Below are 24,084 nucleotides of genomic sequence, written 5' to 3'. Positions count from 1 at the left end.
AGACGCACCAGAAGAGACGCTAGCGATCCCGTAATAGCAGGCAGCCATTTGAAGGAAGCCATGTGCGTTCGGTTCCCTTTGCCTGGGAGCCGGTGGCGGGTATCACAGAAACGATTTTCTTGAACTAACAACGGGGAACCAACTCCCCCGACTCAACGGATCGACCTCACCAAAAGACCCGGGCAAGTTTCTTTTCTCACAAATCTCTCTCTCTCTCCAACAAGTGAAAACCCAGCGGTCCCCAAAACCCAGAAGCCTGCAGGAACTGAGTGACTTTCATATTTCCATCGGACAATAGTTTTACCCCTAGACAAACGATAGAGCTACTTCGTATTGTTGATTATTACTATACCCACGCTTTAGATTGAGTATTGACGACGTATATTATCTGAATGTTTGTATTAACCTTACTTTTGTGCCCCTTTATAAATAAAAACGTTTAAAAATAGTACCATCAGACTTCAACGGACCTCTCTATCTTTGCTGGTAAGTGACCCAGTTACGGGGTACGTAACGCCATCTTGTCTCTATTTTTTGCGACAGTTTTATGTTCAGAATGTGTCAGGCAATTATCAATAATCCTAAATACAAGGGATTCTACAGATGCTGGGAATGCAGAACAACACTCAAAATTCAGGAGAAACTCAGGAGGTCAGGCAGCCACCATGGAAGGGAATAAATAGTTAATGTTTCAGGCCAAGATTCTTCATCAGGACTGGGTAGGAAGGGGGCAGAAGCCAGAGGAAGGTGGTGGAGGAGGAGTATAAGCTGGCAAGTGAGACTGGGTGAGGGGGGAGGGGTTGCAGTAAGAAGTTGAGATGGGATAGGTGGAAGAGGGAAAGGGCTGAAGAAGAAGACCATGGAAGAAAGGGAAGGAGGAGGGGAATCAGAGGAAGGTGATGGGCAATTGTGAAGAAGATAAGGAGTGTGAGAAGGTAACCAGAAAGGGGAATTGAGAAAAGAACACTTAAGCTCTGTCCACTGCCAAAGGTGGGATCCCATTTGAATTCAGTTTCCCATTGCCATTGACAAAATCAATTTACTGCAGGTTCTGGAAGACCTGAAGAAAACGATGGAAATACAAATCTGAATAGATAGCAGATGCTCCTTTACCTGCTAACGGCCTCTCCCAATCAAATGCTGCTAGTTCCTGGCCAATACAATCAACATTAGTGTTGTCCCCATTTAGGACTTTATCCTGTGGGCTAACTTCATCTTTTTTCTTAACTATATTCGGATTAAAAGAGTTATAGTCACTGGTCCCAAAGTGCTTGCCCCCCCCTCCCCCGCAGCACATCAGCCCCCCAGCCTAATTTCTTTCTTGGGTCAGCTGTGCCAAGTGGTCGGAGAAATTGACCAGCTCTGCAGTCATGCATTCATCTGACCTATCCTCCAGCATCCTGAGATCTGCTATCAGTTCCAGCTTCTCACCGTCTGAGCGGTTCATCCAGTCATCGCTCTGAAGTTCTGTTACTCATCCAGGCTCCAGCACTTTTATTGAATAATGTGCCAGCGAAATTTTACTCTGGTAACAGTGGTTTACAAACATAACTTCTTTCTGTAGTCAAACACCCCCAGATAAATAATTTTAATCTCACTTATTTTCTACACACTCATTGATCAGAGATGGGGAGGAAATGGATGTGTTCCTACAGAGTGATTAGAGGGTGTTAGGACCTGTGCTGTTAATCTCTGGATTCTCCTGATTCCATATGCTAGTGCGGACAGGAGAAGAAGGGTTGGGAGCCACGTGATGTTTGAGAAGCTCAGGAAGAGCTGAACACACAGGAGTGGTGTAGGAGGCTTTTGCAACCGTTGATAGATCAGTGGAACCCTTCAAGAGCAAGTTAATAAAGTTGCGTCTGGTTGGAACACAGTCCGAGTCAGGTGGTTGCATTAGGAATGTGGTCAGCAACTCAGTGGGACCCTCCCTCCCCTCACGTCCTATTTACTGTAGACAAGGATGAACATACGAAGTATGAGATTTGATTCATCTCATAATAATTAATCTATTGAGTTAAGTTCTGAATGAAGTCAGTGGCTTAGCCTGCACATCCCAATTCATCAGATTCCTCTGAGCGAAGAGATCTTAAACTTGTCTTGGGTTGCATAAAAGCCACTTTAGTGACCAGTACATCTTCAGAATGTGGAAGAACCAAGCACCCAAGAGGCAGCGCGTAACCACAGGAATAATGCATACAGGCTGAGATCAAACTTGAGTGTGGGGTTGGAGCGCTGTATCTCTGTATCTGATTATACTGATTAGAAGTTACCCCAAGTATGAGACATTCCTAATACACAGCGGCCATAATAAAAGATTGTGCTTAATCCAGGCCCACTCCTCAGACTGGGGCATGCCACAGCTCCTGGAATTTGGTAGCATAATTTGTTTAGGAGTTCCCTTTCAAATGAGCAGCTTCGAACTGGATCTGCTGAGAGAGGGGTGTGAGCATTCTTCTTACAGAAAGGTGCACTGCATCTTAAAATCAAGCTCTCCTGCAGCACAGGAACACCACAATGCGGGCACACATTTTGTAAAAGTCACACCACATTTAGGAGTGCCGACATGAAGATGTCCCTCACATTCAGGTGCACGCTACTTGTCAGAGAGTCCAACCCCGAGGCACTGGAAATCCCACCGCACCCCACAGAAGGGGATAAGCAAATATCCCTTAATACAGGGCAAGCCTTCATACAGAGGCTTCCTACACATGGAAGTGCCCGCCAAACACGCACGCACGTGCACACACACACACACACAGAAGCATCTTACACTGAGCTGCACCATTAAAAGCAGAAACATGCTTATCTACCCTACAGAAGGCAGGGTACATCCTCTCTCAAGAGTGTCTCACACAGATGCCTCCCTCCGTATACAAGCAACATCCTTCATACACAGAACCCTAAATACCCCCTATTACAGGTGCATCTTTCACACAGCAGCACACTACACCTTACATTGTGGAACATCCTTAGTACAGGTATCGGGGAATAGAGTTCCATGATTCCTTTCACAGTGGCGTCATGGGTGCAGTGGATAGCCAGAGGCAAAAGTCACTGATATGAGGGGCCATACTTTCTCGTTTATTGGATGAAAGTGTAAGGGGCTGTCAAAGGTAAGTTTTTTACACAGAGAGGGCGTGTGGTAGTGGAGGCAGATACATTGGGGATGCTGAAGAGACATTTAGGCACATGGATGTTAGAAAAAATAAGGGCTTTGTAGGATGGAAAGATTAAATTAGGGGCTCCCAACCTGGGGTTCACAGACACCTCAGTTAATGGTAGCGGTCCATGGCATAAAATGACTGGGAACCATTGGATTAAATTAATCTTAGATTGGGTTAAAAGTAGACACAACGTCATGGACCAAAGAGCGTGTAATGTGCTGTAATATTCAATGTTGTACTAACACAGGAGCATCATCATTATTTTTAACAGAGGAAGCAGAGTGTATATGTAGCTGTATTCAGTACACATACAGTGGAACACCCTTCATTTAGGTGTGCTTTTAGTACGTCCAGCCGGCATACCGCAGCATCATCTACAGGACAGCATTATGGGATCGCCCAATGTACAGAGGCACCGCATGTCCTTTCTACAAGAATCCATTGATTCCTAACCCTAACCCATACCGCAGCATAATCTACAGGACAGCATTATGGGATCACCCAATGTACAGAGGCACCGCATGTCCTTTCTACAAGAATCCATTGATTCCTAACCCTAACCCATACCGCAGCATAATCTACAGGACAGCATTATGGGATCGCCCAATGTACAGAGGCACCGCATGTCCTTTCTACAAGAATCCATTGATTCCTAACCCTAACCCATACCGCAGCATCATCTACAGGACAGCATTATGGGATCACCCAATGTACAGAGGCACCGCATGTCCTTTCTACAAGAATCCATTGATTCCTAACCCTAACCCATACCGCAGCATAATCTACAGGACAGCATTATGGGATCACCCAATGTACAGAGGCACCGCATGTCCTTTCTACAAGAATCCATTGATTCCTAACCCTAACCCATACCACAGCATAATCTACAGGACAGCATTATGGGATCGCCCAATGTACAGAGGCACCGCATGTCCTCAACCATCCTTTCTACAAGAATCCATTTCCAGCAAGAACACAGGAGAGCACTCACTGGAAACGTATCTTAGAGCAGACAACAGAGGAACACTCCCACCCCCACAGTACATCACTTTTCGACAGGAATAACCAGCGTTCAGGGAAAGTTGACATCTTATGCAACCATTCCGATTGGAACAGCTTTCACGAGGGGATGCCTAAAAGACAGTCAAGCCCTAAGCACAGGGGAGCCGCAAACCATCAGCTTCAACCCTGAGAGTGATAGGGACATAGAGCCTGCAAGCACCCCATCATGACCACACAGACAAGTAGGCACCCACCCATATTAATCCAGGGCTCTACACCTGAGTCATTCAACCGCTCCATCCAGGCACTTCTCCAGCGCTGTCCGTGACTCTCCCGTGTTCCAGCTACTCACCACACTCAGGGTGAGAAAGATTCCCCTCAGATCCCCTCTAAATCTCTTCCCCCTCAACCTAAATCTGTGTACTCTAGTTTTATCTGCCTCTGATGTGGGGAAAGGTTACATGCAGTCTACCATATCGATAGCGCTCATCATCTTGTGCATGTCGATCATGTACCCTGAACCTGCTCTGTCCCACTCCTGCACTGTTATAAAGCTGCTGTCTGTGGAAATTAGTTAACACACACAATCCAAGTTCACAGGCTCCGGCTCAACTGTCTCTGATAACTTGTACAACTGCTCTGCAACTTCTGTGCATTCAGATCAAAATCTTAGTGTGGTACAATTTTCTTTCTCTCTGCCCAATAGTTAACTTCATTTCAACCTTTTGAAGAAACCTGGACATAAAGCTCAATGAAAGCTTCTACCTAGTGTTATAAGACAACATAATAGTTCCCTCGTATGATTAGGTGGACTGTTATGATCTTGCACTTCATTGTCTACCTGCACTACACTTTCTCTGGAGCTGGTACACCTTATCCTGCATTCTGTTTTACCCTGTCCTACCATAATGCACTGTGTAATCAGTTGTTCTGTATGAACAGGTTTTTCACTATACCTAAATACACGGGACAATCATAAAGCAAAGCCAACCCCAGTGAGTCTGGTTTCTCTTTCCGCAGATGCTGCCTGACTGACGGAACTCTTCCAGCATTTCTGTTCTTATTTCCTGAATCGGCAACATCGTTTAGCAATCTGTCGTCTGTCCTGAGTGGAATCGCAGCATAAACACACAGGGTTACAGCAGCTCCATACATACAGGACACACTCGCCATGCTGAGTGTCTGCACACGGGATCACAGGTTCCCTGTATATACACAGGACCACTGGGTTCCTGTATACACAGTGTCAGAAAGCAGCAAATACATAGGATCCCAGTGTTCCTGTACATATAGGGTTACGGTAACCCTGTGTATACACAGGACATAGAAACATAGAAAACCTACTGCACAATACAGGCCCTTTGGCCCACAAAGTTGTGCTGAACATGCCCTTACCTTAGAAATTACTAGGCTTACACATAGCCCTCTATTTTTCTAAGCTCCATGTACCTATCCAAAAGACTTTAACAGAGTCTATCGTATACGCCTGCACCACCCTTTCCGGCAGCCATTTCCACGCACTCATGACTCTCTGAGTAAAAACTTACCCCTGACATCTCCTCTGTACCTACTCCCCAGCACCTTAAACCTGTGTCCTCTTCAGCCCTGGGAAAAAGCCTCTGACTATCCACACAATCAATGCCTCTCATCATCTTATACACCTCTATCAGACCTCCGTCGCTCCAAGGAGAAAAGGCAGAGTTCACTCAACCTATTCTCATATGGCATGCTCCCCAATTCAGGCAACATCCTTGTAAATCTCCTCTGCACCCTTTCTATGGCTTCCACATTCCACAGGGTTCCTGTATACACAGTGTCAGAGAGCGCAAATACATAGGATCCCAATGTTCCTGTACATATAGGGTTACAGTTACACAGGACCACAGAGTTCCTGTACACATAAGGTCACTGTAGCGCAGGATATACACAGGGCCACTGTGCCTCTGCAAATACTGTTTCACAGTGTCGCAGCTGGCTGCCGCTGTTCCCATTACCCGTACCACGGGCAGAGATCTTGTATCCCATTCAGCTGCTGGCCACACTGACAGCCCCTCCTCACGGTTCACATCTGCAGCCTGGAATTCGCTCCCCCTCCCTCCACGTCCTGCCACCAGCTGTGGTCAGTGCCAGGGTGGGCACCAGGCATTGCAGCTTTGTGGTGGGAGCGCTGAGGCACCCTGTCTATCTGCCAGACCCCCCGCTCCCTCCAACACCTCTCCCGGGCTGCTGGTTGCCACGGCACCCACTCTGTCTATCTTTAGCTGAAAGAGCAGGAGCAGCTGAGCCCTACTCCCTCCGGTGGATAGGTCTCCCTGACATCACTTGTTTCCACGGCAACCGGTGTCTATGGAGAGGAAACAAGGTCTCTAACAACCCCGCAACGCTTATCTCAGCTCCACGGAGACGTCTCGCGAAAAGACCGGCCTGTGTTTCCTTTAGACAGAGCGCTTCCACCAGGACCAGTCCTGGCCTCACACTCCGAGCTGGATGCGTTAAATACGCCTCTATCTGTCCAACAAGCGAATCAGCGCTGGAATTTGAGCCCTCTCTGCTGAAGCACGCAAGCGATTATCTTCTTTTTACCAACAAGTCCTGATAATATTTATCTTCCTGCAATAAATAAACCAGATGTAACACAGACTCCTTTCGCTCCTGTTTCCCGGTGCTTTCCCTTCTCTCTCTATGCTGACCACTTCTGTAGTAACACACGCAAAATGCTGGAGGAACTCAGCACATCAGGCAGCACTTAAAGGGGGGACTAAACTGTCAACGTTTCAGGTCAGGACCCTTCATTAGAGGACACAGCCTCAGAATACCAGGAGTAATAACAACAGGGTTGTTGTGCTGGGAGATTTTAATTTCCCAAATATTGATTGGTATCTCTCTAGGGTGAGGGGTTTAGATGGGGTAGAGTTTGTTAGGTGTGTTCAGGAAGGTTTCTTGACACAATATATAGATAAGCCTACAAGAGGAGAGTCTGTACCTGATCTGGTAGTGGGAAATGAACCTGGTCAGGTGTCAGATCTCTCAGTGGGAGAGCATTTTGGTGATAGTGATCACAATTTTATCTCCTATACCAAAACATTGGAGAGGGATAGGGACAGACAAGTTAGGGAAATGTTTAATTGGAGTAGGGGGAACTGTGAGGATATCTGATAGGAACTTTGAAGCATAAGTTGGAGAAAGGGAAATGTACAGAAGAAATGTGGCAAATGTTCAGGGGGTATTTGCGTGAGGTTCTGAGTAGGTACGTTCCAATCAGACATGGAAAGGATGGTAGAGACAAGAACCATGGTGTATAAAGGCTGTTGTAAATCTAGTCAAGAATAAAACAAGAGCTTTCAAAAAGTTCAAAAAAACTAGGTAATGATATGAATCTGGAAGATTATAAGGCTTGCAGGAAGGAGCTTAAGAATGAAATTAGGAGAGCCAGAAGGGGCCATGGGAAGGCCTTGGTGGGCAGGATTAAGGAAAACCCCAAGGCATTCTACAAGTATGTGAACAGCAAGAGGATAATATGTGAGAGAATAGGACCAATCAAGTGTGACAGTGGAAAAGTGTGTATGGAACCGGAGGAGATAATGGAGGTACTTAATGAATACTTTGCTTCAGTATTCACTATGGAAAAGGGTCTTGGCAATTGTAGTGCTGACTTGCAGCAGACTGAAAAGCTTGAGCATGTAGATATTAAGAAAGAGGATGTGCTGGAGCTTTTGGAATGCATCAAGTTGGATAAGTCTCCTGGACCAGATGAGATGTACCCCAGGCTACTTTGGGAGGAGAGGGAGGAGATTGTTGAGACTTTGGCGATGATCTTTGCATCATCAATGGTGACGGGAGAGGTTCCAGAGGATTGGAGGGTTGCGGATGTTGTTCCTTTATTCAAGAAAGGGGGTAGAGAAAGCCTAGGAAATTATAGACCAGTGAGTCTTACCTCAGTGGTTGGTAAGTTGATGGAGAAGATCCTGAGAGGCAGGATTTATGAACATTTGGAGAGGTATAATATGATTAGGAATAGTCAGCACGGCTTTGTCAAGGGCAGGTCGTGCCTTACGAGCCTGATTAAATTTTTTGAGGATGTGACTAAACACATTGATGAAGGATGAGCAGTAGATGTAGTGTATATGGATTTCAGCAAGGCATTAGGTACCCCATGCAAGGCTTATTGAGAAAGTAAGGAGGCATGGGATCCAAGGGGACGTTGCTTTGTGGGTCCAGAACTGGCTTGCCGACAGAAGGCAAAGAGTGGTTGTAGACGGGTCATATTCTGCATGGAGGTATGTGACCAGTGGGGTGCCTCAGGGATCTGTTCTAGGACCCCTACTGCTTGTGATTTTTATAAATGACCTAGATGAGGAAGTGGAGGGATGGGTTAGTAAGTTTGCTGATGACACAAAGGTTGGAGGTGTTGTGGATAGTGTGGAGGGCTGTCAGAGGTTACAGCGGGACATTGATAGAATGATAGAATGCAGAACTGGGCTGAGAAGTGGCAGCTGGCGTTCAACCCAGGTAAGTGTGAGGTGGTTCATTTTGGTTGGTCAAATATGATGGCAGAATATAGTATTAATGGCAAGACTCTTGGCAGTGTGGGGGATCAGAGAGATCTTGGGGTCTGAGTCCATAGGACACTCAAAGCTGCTATGCAGGTTGACTCTCTGGTTAAGAAGGCATACAGTGTATTGGCCTTCATCAATCATGGGATTGAGTTTAAGAGCTGAGAGGTAATGTTGCAGCTATATAGGACCCTGGTCAGACCCCACTTGGAGTACTGTGCTCATTTCTGGTTGCCTCAATACAGGAAGGATGTGGAAGCCGTAGAAAGGTTGCAGAGGAGATTTACAAGGATGTTGCCTGGATTGGGGAGCATGCCTTATGAGAATAGGTTGAGTGGACTCGGCCTTTTCTCCTTGGAGCGACGGAGGATGAGAGGTGACCTGATAGAGGTGTACAAGATAATGAGAGGCATTGATTGTGTGGATTGCCGAAGGCTTTTCCCCAGGGCTGAAATGGCTAACACGAGAAGGCATAGTTTTAAGGTTAACACGTACAACATGCTGGAAGAACTCAGCAGGTCAGTCAGCATCCGTGGAAATGAGGAGTCAACGTTTCGGGCTGAGACTCTTCATCAGGACTGAAGAAGGAGGGGGGAGGGTTGGAAGGAGAAGGCTGGTAGGTGCCAGGTGAAAAACCAATCAGAGGAATGATCAAGGGGTGGGGAAGTCGAAGCAGGGAGGGATAGGCCGGAAAGGTGAAGAAGGAATGTAAGGGGAAAGCACTATGGGTAGTAGAAGAAGGCAAAATCATGAGAAAGGTGATAGGCAGCTGGAAGAGGAGACAGAGTGAAGGTGGGATGGGAGAAGGGAGAGGGAGGGAATTACCGGAAGTTGGAGAATTCGATGTTCATGCCAAGGGGCTGGAGACTACCCAGACGGTATATGAGATGTTGCTCCTCCAACCTGAGTTTGGCCTCATCATGGCAGTAGAGGAGGCCATGTATGGACATATCCGAATGGGAATGTGAAGCAGAGTTGAAGTGGGTGGCAACCGGGAGATCCTGTCTGTTGTGGCGGATGGAGCGGAGGTTCTCAACGAAGCGGTCCCCCAATCTGCGTCGGGTCTTGCCGATGTAGAGGAGGCCGCACCGGGAGCACCGGATGCAATAGATTACCCCAACAGACTCACAAGTGAAGTGTTGCCTCCCCTGGAAGGACTGTTTGGGGCCCTGAATGGTGGTAAGAGAGGAGGTGTAGAGACAGGTGCAGCACTTACACTTGCCGGGGTAAGTACCAGGTGGGAGATCTGTGGGTACAGAGGAGATGTCAGGGGTAAATTTTTTACGCAGATGGTAGTGAGTGCGTGGAATGGGCTGCTGGCAGTGGTGGTGGAGGCGGAAACGATAGAGTCTTTTAAGAGATTCCTGGATGGAGCTTAGAAAAATAAAGGGTTATGGGTAGAGCCTAGGTAGTTCTGAGGTAGGGACATGGTCGGCACAGCATTGTGGGCCGAAGGGCTTATATTGTGCTGCATGTTTTCTATGTTTCCATGTCCCTTTAGCACAGAGATGAGGAGGGAATTCTTTAACCAGAGGGTGGTGATGCTGTGAAATTCATTACCACATACAGTTGTTGGGGCCAAAGTATATTTAAAGTGAAGGTTGATTAGTAAGGGTGTTAAAGGTTACGGAGAATGGAATTGAGAGGAAGAGTAAAGCCGCCATGATGGAACAGTGCAGCAGACCCTGTGGACCGAAGGCCAATCCAATGGACTTGTGGACTGTTTATTCCCCTCCATAGATACACACTGACTTGCTGAGTTCCTCCTGTATTTTGTGTGATTGCCTCCAGTTTTCCAGCATCCACAGAATTTCTTGTATCCATGATTTGCTGCCCTACTTTCGCATCCTCCTCCATCTGCACCCCTTCACCACAATTCTATGTATTTGTTTCTCTGGCTCATTGTCCAGCGAGGGGGTGCCACAGATAAAATGGTTTATTTCTTGCTGAAGCATAGGAATCATAAAATTATGAGATGCTAAGACAGATTCACTAGTCAGTATCTTTTTGTCATGGAATATGGGAGTCCCAGTCTGGAGGGCAATGGCTTAAGATGAGAGAGCAAAGATATCAATGAGATCAGAGTGGTAAGCCTGTCTTTCGGACAGGTGGTGCACCTCCAGAAGAGACGGTAGGGGTGGGTATCATTGGACAGGTGATTGAATAGGAAAACATTAAAGGAAGATGGGCGAATGGATTAGTGCAGATAGGCAATGGGTGCACTGCACAGAAGGGACTGGTGCTGTGCTGAATAATTTGATAACTCAATGGTAAATCTGTATAATTCAATGAGCTGGGAGAAAATGAAGTGTAAGGCAAGATCCCACAGCAACCCCAGCACGGGATGAGGACAATGAGTGGAGGAGCTGGTTTAAGGCTGCCAAATATAGAGTAACGGGAGGAGTGCAAAGGTGATGAGCCAGCCCTCAAATGCAGAGAATGATCATTCAAACCCTTGTTTAGAAAGAGACCTCAATCCCTACCAGAAAATAAAACAAGGCACCTGGCTCTTTGGTGATTCACAGTCTGAAGGGAAAACAGCTAATGAGGAAGCAGACTGCCGTCTATAAATTATTCAGAAAAAAAATGAGGCAAGAGTGAAGAGCCAGACAAGGTATGAGTGAAAAGCAAATGTGGAGAAGTTATTTTGGGAAATAGTTTCTTTTTAATGAACAGAGAAGTCATTGCAAACAGCAGACAAGTGAAACAAAACACTGCTGGCGATAAAGGTTAGACTGGGTTCTCGGACACTCCCCACATTCCTCCCACCTCCAGCACCTTCATCATGTGGTCTTTGCAGAGAAAGAGAAGTGATCCCCAAGGCAAGACAACGCATAGTTACAGCACTAACCAAGCAGGAGCAGGCTGTAGAGACACATTCAAAAGGCCCTGAGGTCAACGACTGGGAAAGCAGAGGAAGGCAAACACTGGTCTTTCTCACCCGCAGACCAGGAGTCCTGAGCTCCAGTGAGCGCACTGCACAAATGTCCAAGACCAAGGAGTTGCCACCTAACCCACAGCAGAGACCGAGACATCTACCACCTTCCCCATTGCCATTCACCGACGCAGGCAGTTTTGTAAGTATATAAAGGATTAATAATTGACTTTGGAGAAGAGTTTGCAAGTAAAGAGGCAATCTGGTGCCTTGAGCAATGCACACAACATGCTGGAGGAACTCAGCCCATCAGGCAGTGTCTATGGAGGGGAATCAACAGTCAACATTTTGGGCTGAGATCCTTCATCAGGACTGGAAAGGAAAGAGTCAGAAACCAGAATAAAAAGATAATAAGACCACAACAAAGTGGGGCGTGGTACAAACTGGTAGGTGAGAGGGAAGACTGGGTAGGGTGAGGGAGGGGGGATGATAGGTGGAAGACAAAATGGGCTAACAGGAGAGGAGACCATGGGAGAGAGTGAAGAAGAGAGGCAAGGGGTAGGTAAGCAGTCCTATCCCCAAATAAACAGAAGTAAATGACATTCTCGTCCCTGTAGCTGTCCTTATACTATTGCTACCAGAGGGTGAGACTGGCATTTCCTCCTCCGAAAGGCTCTCTGGACAGGCAGCAGGAATCCAAAGGGAGCTGGTGACCTAGATCTGACATGGGTTTCGTGAGAGGAGGCACACAGTGACAATGGACCAATGCTTTACCATCTGGACATCTGTGGTCTACCACAAACTCTTAATGCCTGCGATATGTATAAATGTAAATGTAGGAGGTAGGATTACTGAGTCTCTGGATGACCCAAAAGTCAGTGGAGTTGTGGACAGTGAGGAAGGTTATCTAAAGAACAGCAGATCATAAGAAAAGTTGCACATTTGCAGCTGGAAGTTAATCCTGACAAGTGGGAAGTCATATAGAGAGAGGTAGGACATGGTAGCACACTAAGGAATGTTGTTGAATACAGGGACCTTGGTAAACAAGGTCCCTCTATTGAGAGCATCCTGACTGACTGCATCACTGCCTGGTCTGGGAACTGTACCTCCCTTAATCGCAGGACTCTGCAGAGAGTGGAGCGGACAGCCCAGTGCATCTGTAGTTGTGAACTTCCCATGATTCAGGACGTTTACAAAGACAGATGTGTAAAAAGGGCCCATCTGATCACTGGGGACCCGACTCACCCCAACCACAATCTATTCCAGCTGCTACCATCCGGGAAATGGTACCACAGCATAAAAGCCAGAACCAACAGGCTCAGGGACAGCTTCTTCCACCAGACCATCAGAATGATTAACTCACGCTGATTTGAGTGTACTCTATATTACATTGACTGTTCTATTTATTATAAATTACTATGATTGCACATTTAGATGGAGATGTAACATAAAGATTTTTACTCCTCATGTATGCAAAGGATGTAAGAAATAAAGTCAATTCAATTCAATTCAAGTCAAGCCTGTTGTTCCTGAAAACATGTAAATTGGATAGTGAAGATGGAATGACACGCTTGTCTTCAGACGTCATGGCATAGAATAGACGGTATATTATGTGGTCACTTCACTCAACACTTGCTACTTGGAGTGTTAGGTGCAGTTTTGGTCAGCACACTATACTGGGGAGAGTGCAGAGGAGCCTTGCCAGGATCTTGCTTGGATTGGAGGGTTTTGGTTATGGGCAGAGATTGAACAAGCTGAGTTTGTTTGCCTGGAGTGAAGGAAGAAGAGTGGTGACCTGATTGAAGTAAATGAATAGATAGTGAAAATCTTTGTCCCGTGGTGGGAACATCAAACACAAAGTAATGGGTTAAAGGCAAACTGAAGGAGTTTCAAAGGGGATCTGAGGGTTGAGTTGTTTTTTTCACACAAAGAGTGGTTGATATCTGGAATTTGCTACTAGAGATGGTGGCAGAATCAGAAACAATCTCAACGTTTAAGGCATTTAATCGGCACGTTGTGGAAGGAAACAGCCCTAAAGTGAGAAAATGGGATTAGTGTAGATGGACAAGAAGGTGATTAGCCAAATGGCCTGTTCCTGTGTCTGATGTAGAGTGAATCAAGTGACGTTAAGCACAAGAGCACAGTCACGTGATAAGTAATCTCAGAGAACAGTCACATGAACAGTAATCTCACAGAGCAGTCACATGAACAGTAAATCTCACAGAGCAGTCACATGATCAGTAATCTCACAGAGAGCAGTCACGTGATCAGTAATCTCATAGAGAACAGTCACGTGATCAGTAATCTCACAGAGAACAGACAGGTGATCAGTAATCTCACAGAGCAGTCACATGATCAGTAATCTCACAGAGAGCAGTCACGTGATCAGTAATCTCACAGAGAACAGTCACGTGATCAGTAATCTCACAGAGCAGTCACATGATCAGTAATCTCACAGAGAGCAGTCACGTGATCAGTAATCTCACAGAGAACAGTCACGTGATCAGTAATCTCACAGAGAACAGACACGTGATCAGTAATCTCACAGAGAGCAGTCACGTGATCAGTAATCTCACAGAGAACAGTCACGTGATCAGTAATCTCACAGAGAGCAGTCACGTGATCAGTAATCTCACAGAGAACAGTCACGTGATCAGTAATCTCACAGAGAACAGACACGTGATCAGTAATCTCACAGAGCAGTCACGTGATCAGTAATCTCACAGAGAACAGACACATGATCAGTAATCTCACAGAGAGCAGTCACGTGATCAGTAATCTCACAGAGAACAGTCACGTGATAAGTAATCTCAGAGAACAGTCACATGAACAGTAATCTCACAGAGAACAGTCACACGATCAGTAATCTCACAGAGATCAGTCACGTGATCAGTAATCTCACAGAGCACAGTCACGTGATCAGCAATCTCACAGAGCAGTCATGTGATCAGTAATCTCACAGAGAACAGTCACGTGATCAGTAATCTCACAGATCAGTCACGTGATCAGTAATCGCACAGAGAATAGTCACATGATCAGTAATCTCACAGAGAACAGTCACATGATCAGTAATCTCACAGAACTAAAAAGCCGTCTTCAGGGGCAGACTGGGATCCTGCTGTGTCTTTCATAATAGACATGATGGAGGGTTATCAGCTGCATTATGATTGTCTCTAAAACCCACCTTTCAGACTGTCAACAGCTACATGGTTTCCACCTCAGTGAGACAGAGCCAATGCCCAGAGAGGTAGGCGCCACGAACCTGCACCCAGTGAACCAGTGTCCCTCAAACCTACACCCAGCGAGGAAGTGTCCATTCAACCTGCACCCAGAGAGGCAGTGTCCATCAAACCTATACCCAGAGAGGCAGTGTCCATCAAACCTACACCCAGAAAGGCAGTGTTCATCAAACCTATACCTTAACCCAGTGCCAATCAAACCGACACCCAGAGAGGCAGTGTCCATCAAATCGACACCCAGAGAGGCAGTGTCCATCAAACCTATACCCTGACCCAGTGTCCAACAAACCTACACCCAGAGAGGCAGTGTCCATCAAACCTATATCCTGAGCCAGTGTCCATCAATCCTACACCCAGAGAGGCAGTGTCCAACAAACCTACACCCAGAAAGGCAGTGTCCATCAAACCTATACCCTGACCCAGTGCCAATCAAACCTACACCCAGAGAGGCAGTGTCCAACAAACCTATACCCTGACCCAGTGTCCATCAAACCTATACCATGACCCAGTTTCCATCAAACCTACACCCAGAGAGGCAGTGTCCATCAAACCTATACCCTGACCCAGTGTCCAACAAACCTACACCCAGAGAGGCAGTGTCCATCAAACCTATACCCTGACCCAGTGCCCATCAAACCTATATCCTGACCCAGTTTCCATCAAACCTACACCCAGAGAGGCAGTGTCCATCAAACCTATACCCTGACCCAGTGTCCAACAAACCTACACCCAGAGAGGCAGTGTCCATCAAACCTATACCCTGACCCAGTGCCCATCAAACCTATACCCTGACCCAGTGTCCATCAAACCTACACCCAGAGAGGCAGTGTCCATCAAACCGACACCCAGAGAGGCAGTGTCCATCAAACCTATACCCTGACCCAGTGTCCATCAAACCTACACCCAGTGAGGCAGTGTCCATCAAACCTACACCCAGAGAGGCAGTGTCCATCAAACCTATACCCTGACCCAGTGTCCATCAAACCTACACCCAGAGAGGAAGTGTCCAACAAACCTACACCCAGAGAGGCAGTGTCCATCAAACCTATACCCTGACCCAGTGTCCATCAAACCTACACCCAGTGAGGCATTGTCCATCAAACCTACACCCAGAGAGGCAGTGTCCATCAAACATATACCCTGACCCAGTGTCCATCAAACCCACACCCAGAGAGGCAGTGTCCATCAAACCTATACCCTGACCCAGTGTCCAACAAACCTACACCCAGAGAGGCAGTGTCCATCAAACCTATACCCTGACCCAGTGTCTATCAAACCTACACCCAGAGAGGCAGTGTCAATCAAATCTATAGCCTGACCCAGTGTCCAACAAACCTACACCCAGAGAGGCAGTGTCAATCAAACCTATACCCTGACCCAGTGTCCAACAAACCTACACCCAGAGAGGCAGTGTCCATCAAACCTATACCCTGACCCAGTGCCAATCAAACCTACACCCAGAGAGGCAGTGTCCATCAAACCTATACCCTGACCCAGTGTCCATCAAACCTACACGCAGAGAGGCAGTGTCCATCAAACCTATACCCTGACCCAGTGTCCATCAAACCTATACCCTGACCCAGTGCCAATCAAAGCTACACCCAGAGAGGCAGTGTCCATCAAACCAATACCCTCACCCAGTGTCCATCAAACCTATACCCTAACCCAGTGACCATTAAACCTACAACCAGAGAGGCAGTGTCCAACAAACCTATACCCTGACCCAGTGTCCATCAAACCTATACCCAGAGAGGCAGTGTCCATCAAACCTACACCCAGAGAGGCAGTGTCCAACAAACCTATACCCTGAGCCAGTGTCTATCAAACCTATACCCTGACCCAGTGTCCATCAAACCTACACCCAGAGAGGCAGTGTCCATCGAACCTACACCCAGAGAGGAAGTGTCCATCAAACGTACACCCAGAGAGCCAGTGGCCATCAAACCTACACCCAGAGAGGCAGTGTGCATCAAACCAATACCGTCACCCAGTGTCCCTCAAACAGATACCCTGACCCAGTGTCCATCAAACCTATCCCGAGCCAGTGTCCATCAATCCTACACCCAGAGAGGCCTTGTCCAACAAACCTACACCCAGAAAGGCAGTGTCCATCAAACCTATACCCTGACCCAGTGTCCATCAAACCTATACCCTGACCCAGTGTCCATCAAACCTACACCCAGAGAGGCAGTGTCCAACAATCCTATACCCTGAGCCAGTGTCCAACAAACCTACACCCAGAGAGACAGTGTCCAACAAACCTACACCCAGAGAGGCAGTGTCCATCAAACCTATACCCTGACCCAGTGTCTATCAAACCTACACCCAGAGAGGCAGTGTCAATCAAATCTATAGCCTGACCCAGTGTCCAACAAACCTACACCCAGAGAGGCAGTGTCAATCAAACCTATACCCTGACCCAGTGTCCAACAAACCTACACCCAGAGAGGCAGTGTCCATCAAACCTATACCCTGACCCAGTGCCAATCAAACCTACACCCAGAGAGGCAGTGTCCATCAAACCTATACCCTGACCCAGTGTCCATCAAACCTACACGCAGAGAGGCAGTGTCCATCAAACCTATACCCTGACCCAGTGTCCATCAAACCTATACCCTGACCCAGTGCCAATCAAAGCTACACCCAGAGAGGCAGTGTCCATCAAACCAATACCCTCACCCAGTGTCCATCAAACCTATACCCTAACCCAGTGACCATTAAACCTACAACCAGAGAGGCAGTGTCCAACAAACCTATACCCTGACCCAGTGTCCATCAAACCTATACCCAGAGAGGCAGTGTCCATCAAACCTACACCCAGAGAGGCAGTGTCCAACAAACCTATACCCTGAGCCAGTGTCTATCAAACCTATACCCTGACCCAGTGTCCATCAAACCTACACCCAGAGAGGCAGTGTCCATCGAACCTACACCCAGAGAGGAAGTGTCCATCAAACGTACACCCAGAGAGCCAGTGGCCATCAAACCTACACCCAGAGAGGCAGTGTGCATCAAACCAATACCGTCACCCAGTGTCCCTCAAACAGATACCCTGACCCAGTGTCCATCAAACCTATCCCGAGCCAGTGTCCATCAATCCTACACCCAGAGAGGCCTTGTCCAACAAACCTACACCCAGAAAGGCAGTGTCCATCAAACCTATACCCTGACCCAGTGTCCATCAAACCTATACCCTGACCCAGTGTCCATCAAACCTACACCCAGAGAGGCAGTGTCCAACAATCCTATACCCTGAGCCAGTGTCCAACAAACCTACACCCAGAGAGACAGTGTCCAACAAACCTACACCCAGAGAGGCAGTGTCAATCAAACCTATATCCTGAGCCAGTGTCCATCAAACCTACACCCAGAGAGGCTGTGTCCAACAAACCTACACCCAGAGAGGCAGTGTCAATCAAACCTATATCCTGAGCCAGTGTCCATCAAACCTACACCCAGAGAGGCAGTGTCCAACAAACCTACACCCAGAGAGGCAGTGTTCATCAGACCTATACCCTGACCCAGTGTCCATCAAACCTACACCCAGCGAGGCAGTGTCCAACAAACCTACACCCTGACCCAGTATCCATTAAACCTATACCCTGACCCAGTGTCCATCAAACCTACACCCAGAGAGGCAGTGTCCAACAAACCTACACCCAGAGTGGCAGTGTTCATCAAACCTATACCCTGACCCAGTGTCCATCAAACCTACACCCAGAGAGGCAGTGTCCAACAAACCTACACCCAGAGAGGTTGTGTCCATCAAACCTATACCCTGACCCAGTGTCCATCAAACCTACACCCAGAGACGCAGTGTCCAACAAACCTACACCCAGATAGGCAGTGTCCATCAAACCTATACCCTGACCCAGTGTCCAACAAACCTACACCCGGAGAGGCAGTGTCCATCAAACCTATACCCTGACCCAGTGTCCATCAAACCTATACCCTGACCCAGTTTCCATCAAACCTACACCCAGAGAGGCAGAGCCCATCAAACCTATACCCGGAAAGGCAGTGTCCAACAAACCTACACCAAGAGAGGCAGTGTCCAACAAACCTATACCCTGAGCCAGTGTGCAACAAACCTACACCCAGAGAGGCAGTGTCCATCAAACCTATATCCTGACCCAGTGTCAATCAAACCTACACCCAGAGAGGCTGTGTCCAACAAACCTACACCCAGAGAGGCAGTGTCAATCAAACCTATATCCTGATCCAGTGTCCATCAAACCTACACCCAGAGAGGCAGTGTCCAACAAACCTACACCCAGAGAGGCAGTGTTCATCAAACCTATACCCTGACCCAGTGTCCATCAAACCTACACCCAGAGAGGCAGTGTCCAACAAACCGACACCCAGAGAGGCAGTGTCCAACAATCCTATACCCTGAGCCAGTGTCCAACAAACCTACACCCAGAGAGACAGTGTCCAACAAACCTACACCCAGAGAGGCAGTGTCCAACAAACCTATACCCTGACCCAGTGTCCATCAAACCTACACCCAGAGAGGCAGTGTCAATCAAACCTATATCCTGAGCCAGTGTCCATCAAACCTACACCCAGAGAGGCTGTGTCCAACAAACCTACACCCAGAGAGGCAGTGTCAATCAAACCTATATCCTGAGCCAGTGTCCATCAAACCTACACCCAGAGAGGCAGTGTCCAACAAACCTACACCCAGAGAGGCAGTGTTCATCAGACCTATACCCTGACCCAGTGTCCATCAAACCTACACCCAGCGAGGCAGTGTCCAACAAACCTACACCCTGACCCAGTATCCATTAAACCTATACCCTGACCCAGTGTCCATCAAACCTACACCCAGAGAGGCAGTGTCCAACAAACCTACACCCAGAGTGGCAGTGTTCATCAAACCTATACCCTGACCCAGTGTCCATCAAACCTACACCCAGAGAGGCAGTGTCCAACAAACCTACACCCAGAGAGGTTGTGTCCATCAAACCTATACCCTGACCCAGTGTCCATCAAACCTACACCCAGAGACGCAGTGTCCAACAAACCTACACCCAGATAGGCAGTGTCCATCAAACCTATACCCTGACCCAGTGTCCAACAAACCTACACCCGGAGAGGCAGTGTCCATCAAACCTATACCCTGACCCAGTGTCCATCAAACCTATACCCTGACCCAGTTTCCATCAAACCTACACCCAGAGAGGCAGAGCCCATCAAACCTATACCCGGAAAGGCAGTGTCCAACAAACCTACACCAAGAGAGGCAGTGTCCAACAAACCTATACCCTGAGCCAGTGTGCAACAAACCTACACCCAGAGAGGCAGTGTCCATCAAACCTATATCCTGACCCAGTGTCCATCAAACCTACACCCAGAGAGGCTGTGTCCAACAAACCTACACCCAGAGAGGCAGTGTCAATCAAACCTATATCCTGATCCAGTGTCCATCAAACCTACACCCAGAGAGGCAGTGTCCAACAAACCTACACCCAGAGAGGCAGTGTTCATCAAACCTATACCCTGACCCAGTGTCCATCAAACCTACACCCAGCGAGGCAGTGTCCAACAAACCTACACCCAGAGAGGCAGTGTCCATCAAACCTATACCCTGACCCAGTGTCCATCAATCCTATACCCTGACCCAGTGTCCATTAAACCTATACCCTGACCCAGTGTCCATCAAACCTACACCCAGAGAGGCAGTGTCCAACAAACCTACACCCAGAGAGGCAGTGTCCATCAATCCTATACCCTGACCCAGTGTCCATCAAACCTACACCCAGAGAGGCAGTGTCCAACAAACCTACACCCAGAGAGGCAGTGTCCATCAAACCTATACCCTGACCCAGTGTCCATCAAACCTACACCCAGAGAGGCAGTGTCCATCAAACCTATACCCAGAGAGGCAATGTCCATCAAACCTACACCCAGAGAGGCAGTGTCCATCAAACCTACACCCAGACAGGCAGTGTCCATCAAACCTATATCCTGAGCCACTGTCGATCAAACCTACAGCCAGAGAGGCAGTGTCCAACAAAGCTACACCCAGAGAGGCAGTGTCCATCAAACCTATATCCTGAGCCAGTGTCCATCAAACCTACACCCAGAGAGGCAGTGTCCAACAAACCTACACCCAGAGAGGCAGTGTCCATCAAACCTATACCCTGACCCAGTGTCCATCAAACCTACACCCAGAGAGGCAGTGTCCATCAAACCTATACCCAGAGAGGCAATGTCCATCAAACCTACACCCAGAGAGGCAGTGTCCATCAAACCTACACCCAGACAGGCAGTGTCCATCAAACCTATATCCTGAGCCACTGTCGATCAAACCTACAGCCAGAGAGGCAGTGTCCAACAAAGCTACACCCAGAGAGGCAGTGTCCATCAAACCTATATCCTGAGCCAGTGTCCATCAAACCTACACCCAGAGAGGCAGTGTCCAACAAACCTACACCCAGAGAGGCAGTGTTAGATAGATAGATAGATACTTTATTCAACCCCATGGGGAAATTCAACTTTTTTTTTCCAATGTCCCATACACTTGTTATGGCAAAACTAATTACATACAATACTTAACTCATTAAAAAATATGATATGCATCTAAATCACTATCTCAAAAAGCATTAATAATAGCTTTTAAAAAGTTCTTAAGTCCTGGCGGTTGAATTGTAAAGCCGAATGGCATTGGGGAGTATTGACCTCTTCATCCTGTCTGAGGAGCATTGCATCGATAGTAACCTGTCGCTGAAACTGCTTCTCTGTCTCTGGATGGTGCTATGTAGAGGATGTTCAGAGTTTTCCATAATTGACCGTAGCCTACTAAGCGCCCTTCGCTCAGCTACCGATGTTAAACTCTCCAGTACTTTGCCCACGACAAACATTCATCAAACCTATACCCTGACCCACTGTCCATCAAACCTACAGCCAGAGAGGCTGTGTCCAACAAACCTACACCCAGAGAGGCAGTGTCCATCAAACCTATACCCTGACCCAGTGTCCATCAAACCTACACCCAGAGAGGCAGTGTCCAACAAACCTACACCCAGAGAGGCAGTATTCATCAAACCTATACCCTGACCCAGTGTCCATCAAACCTACACCCAGAGAGGCAGTGTCCAACAAACCTACACCCAGAGAGGCAGTATTCATCAAACCTATACCCTGACCCACTGTCCATCAAACCTACACCCAGAGAGGCAGTGTCCATCAAACCTACACCCAGAGAGGCAGTGATCCAGAGGACAAGCCCCATGAACCAGTGTGTTAAAACGCATATCCAGTGAGCCAGTGCTGTAATCATTAACTCGGTGAGTGACTGCTATTGGAACCCCGTGCACATATATGCAGGTACATACACAGAATTGGCCCGGTTTTACCCCCCCCCCCCCCCCCCCCCCACGCCACCTCGTTCTCTCCCTCACCTGTGATCAGAATCTGACACTGAACCGCATTATTTTCGGATAACAGCCCCTCATCTCTGCGTTAATTCTCACAAACCAACAAGAAACGTAGCTCCTGATCCTCTCACACGACACCCCACCCCATCATTTCATATGCTAATCCTCTCAGCTCACAGACTCCATCCGCCCCCGCCCCCGCCCCCGCACTTCCGCAATCCCCGATCCTCCTGCCCTGTCGCCGTGATGTGGAGTCCCCCGGCAGGGAGCACGTCTTCCTAGTCAATTCAATTCTTTCGGCATTTAATCAGCTCACCAACCAGTCTGCAAAACGAAACCGAACTCAAGCCTAATAAAACTACCCTGGAAATTTAACCCTCTCATCTCGGCCTGAAGTGGCTGCGTATGCAGCCCAACTTAGGGTTAAAAAGCCCGCACTCCGGTTCATTGACTTGGTGCCTCAGTCAATGAAACTCAAATGAATAAAAGCTCAGTTTTACATACCCAGCTTTGTAATGTTAACTCTTTAAATGCCGAGACCCAGGAACTGACATCTAACAACTGTGGAACTAAAATATTCTCGCATATGACAGATTGGAATCAGTCCTTACCATTTTTATCAGCTCTTCGGAATATCTAGAGGGGAAAAAGAACATAGAATTTAGAGCGGCTCGCGCAGTCTGGGCAGAGAACAAATCCAGGAGACACACAAGCATGCCTTTCATTCAGAAATCCCCCGTTAGGTTTGCAGTGTCCGATGGCACATTTCAGCAGCAAATCAGCGGTCAAGAAGCCGGATAAATACGCACATGTTACTCCAACCCTCTGCACAATTTAACATGTCTAACTTTGGCCAACAGATCGCTCTTCGTCCCTTCGCTCTCGCTCCCGTGGTCTCTAGGCAGCATCCTCTCCGTTCCCATCTCCTTGCTTCTCATCCTCTCCCTAGTTCTCCCGTCCCTCCCCCATTTCCCCTGCCCCTCTCTTAGCTGCCCGTGTGTGTGTGTCTTTCTCTCTCGTCATCTTTGGTTTGTCAATGGGTGATTTTGTCTTCTCTGCAGCGTCTAAGGACTGCTGCGCACTCTGCAATTGGAAACTAACGTGTGAAAGTTGCCCACTGCCTGCATTGGGAAACAAACCCAGCGCTCGTTTTCCTTCACTAACAATCTAAAGTTGTTGATTCATTAGTCGGGAACCGGGAGGGAGTTACCTACATCCAGTATGACTGAGATGCCCTTCCTGTTCTCAGGATTGGGCCGGTCCTGACAAGCCGGCGGCTCTCCTTTTGCGGGTTCCTTCTCTCCGAACTTCTTCTCGTTCATCTTGGTGAAGACCCAGCGCAGGACCCCGTCCAGACTCCTGATGCTGCGTTGGCGCGGCGGCTGCTTGTCAAGAGCGGTGCCGAAGCGCTGGACGCTGTCCGTGCAGTAGCGGGATTCCTGAGCGCACATCTTCACACCCTCCGGACCCCTCCCCACCCCTTCCCTCCCTCCCCCGGCCCGCACCGCACCGCACCGCACTCCTCCCCTTTCCTTCTCTCCCCTCCCCTTGCCGTCACCGCTCACGCATTCGCGCTGGGGCAGAGGCAGCGGATAGAGAAAGCGGTCAGATACAGAGGAAAGAGACCCGGTGGAGCAGAGTGGAGAAAAAGAGGGGCAGATGATGGGAGGGGGAAGCAGCGGGGGTCAGAGAGTGCGGAACATACAGGGAGAATGGGAGAGGCGGAAGAAGAAGGAATGGAGGGGAGAATAGGGAGAAGCAGGTAGAGGAGGGGGATAGGAGTCTGCTTGCTCCTTCCCCAGAGGATGTTCTCGCCTAGCGATGCTCCTGCACCCGGAAGTATGAGACTGAAAGCTCTTGCAAAAC

The 24,084-nt window shown here is 48.1% G+C and overlaps 1 protein-coding gene across 2 annotated transcripts in view; it reads right to left on the bottom strand.

The window, feature by feature from the left end:
* Nucleotides 1-23,686, bottom strand: part of necab2 (N-terminal EF-hand calcium binding protein 2) — a 153,588-nt gene extending 129,902 nt beyond the window's left edge. Inside the window, exons 1-2 of one of the 2 annotated variants that reach the window (XM_073069570.1) lie at nt 23,433-23,686; nt 22,830-22,854 (exon numbers count right to left, since the gene is read on the bottom strand). In XM_073069570.1, coding sequence (XP_072925671.1) covers nt 22,830-22,854; nt 23,433-23,669 — 262 coding nt within the window. In that variant the 5' untranslated portion in view covers nt 23,670-23,686. Of the gene's footprint in view, nt 1-22,829; nt 22,855-23,066; nt 23,140-23,432 lie in introns of those variants that run through there. The other variant, XM_073069572.1, reaches the window with a different exon arrangement.
* Nucleotides 23,687-24,084: the final 398 nt, after the last annotated feature.

This window comes from Hemitrygon akajei, chromosome 17, assembly GCF_048418815.1.
Source record: "Hemitrygon akajei chromosome 17, sHemAka1.3, whole genome shotgun sequence".
Lineage (NCBI taxonomy): Eukaryota > Metazoa > Chordata > Chondrichthyes > Myliobatiformes > Dasyatidae > Hemitrygon > Hemitrygon akajei.
The sequence above is the reverse complement of the archived record's forward strand: the minus strand, read 5'-3'. Positions and strand labels throughout refer to the sequence as shown.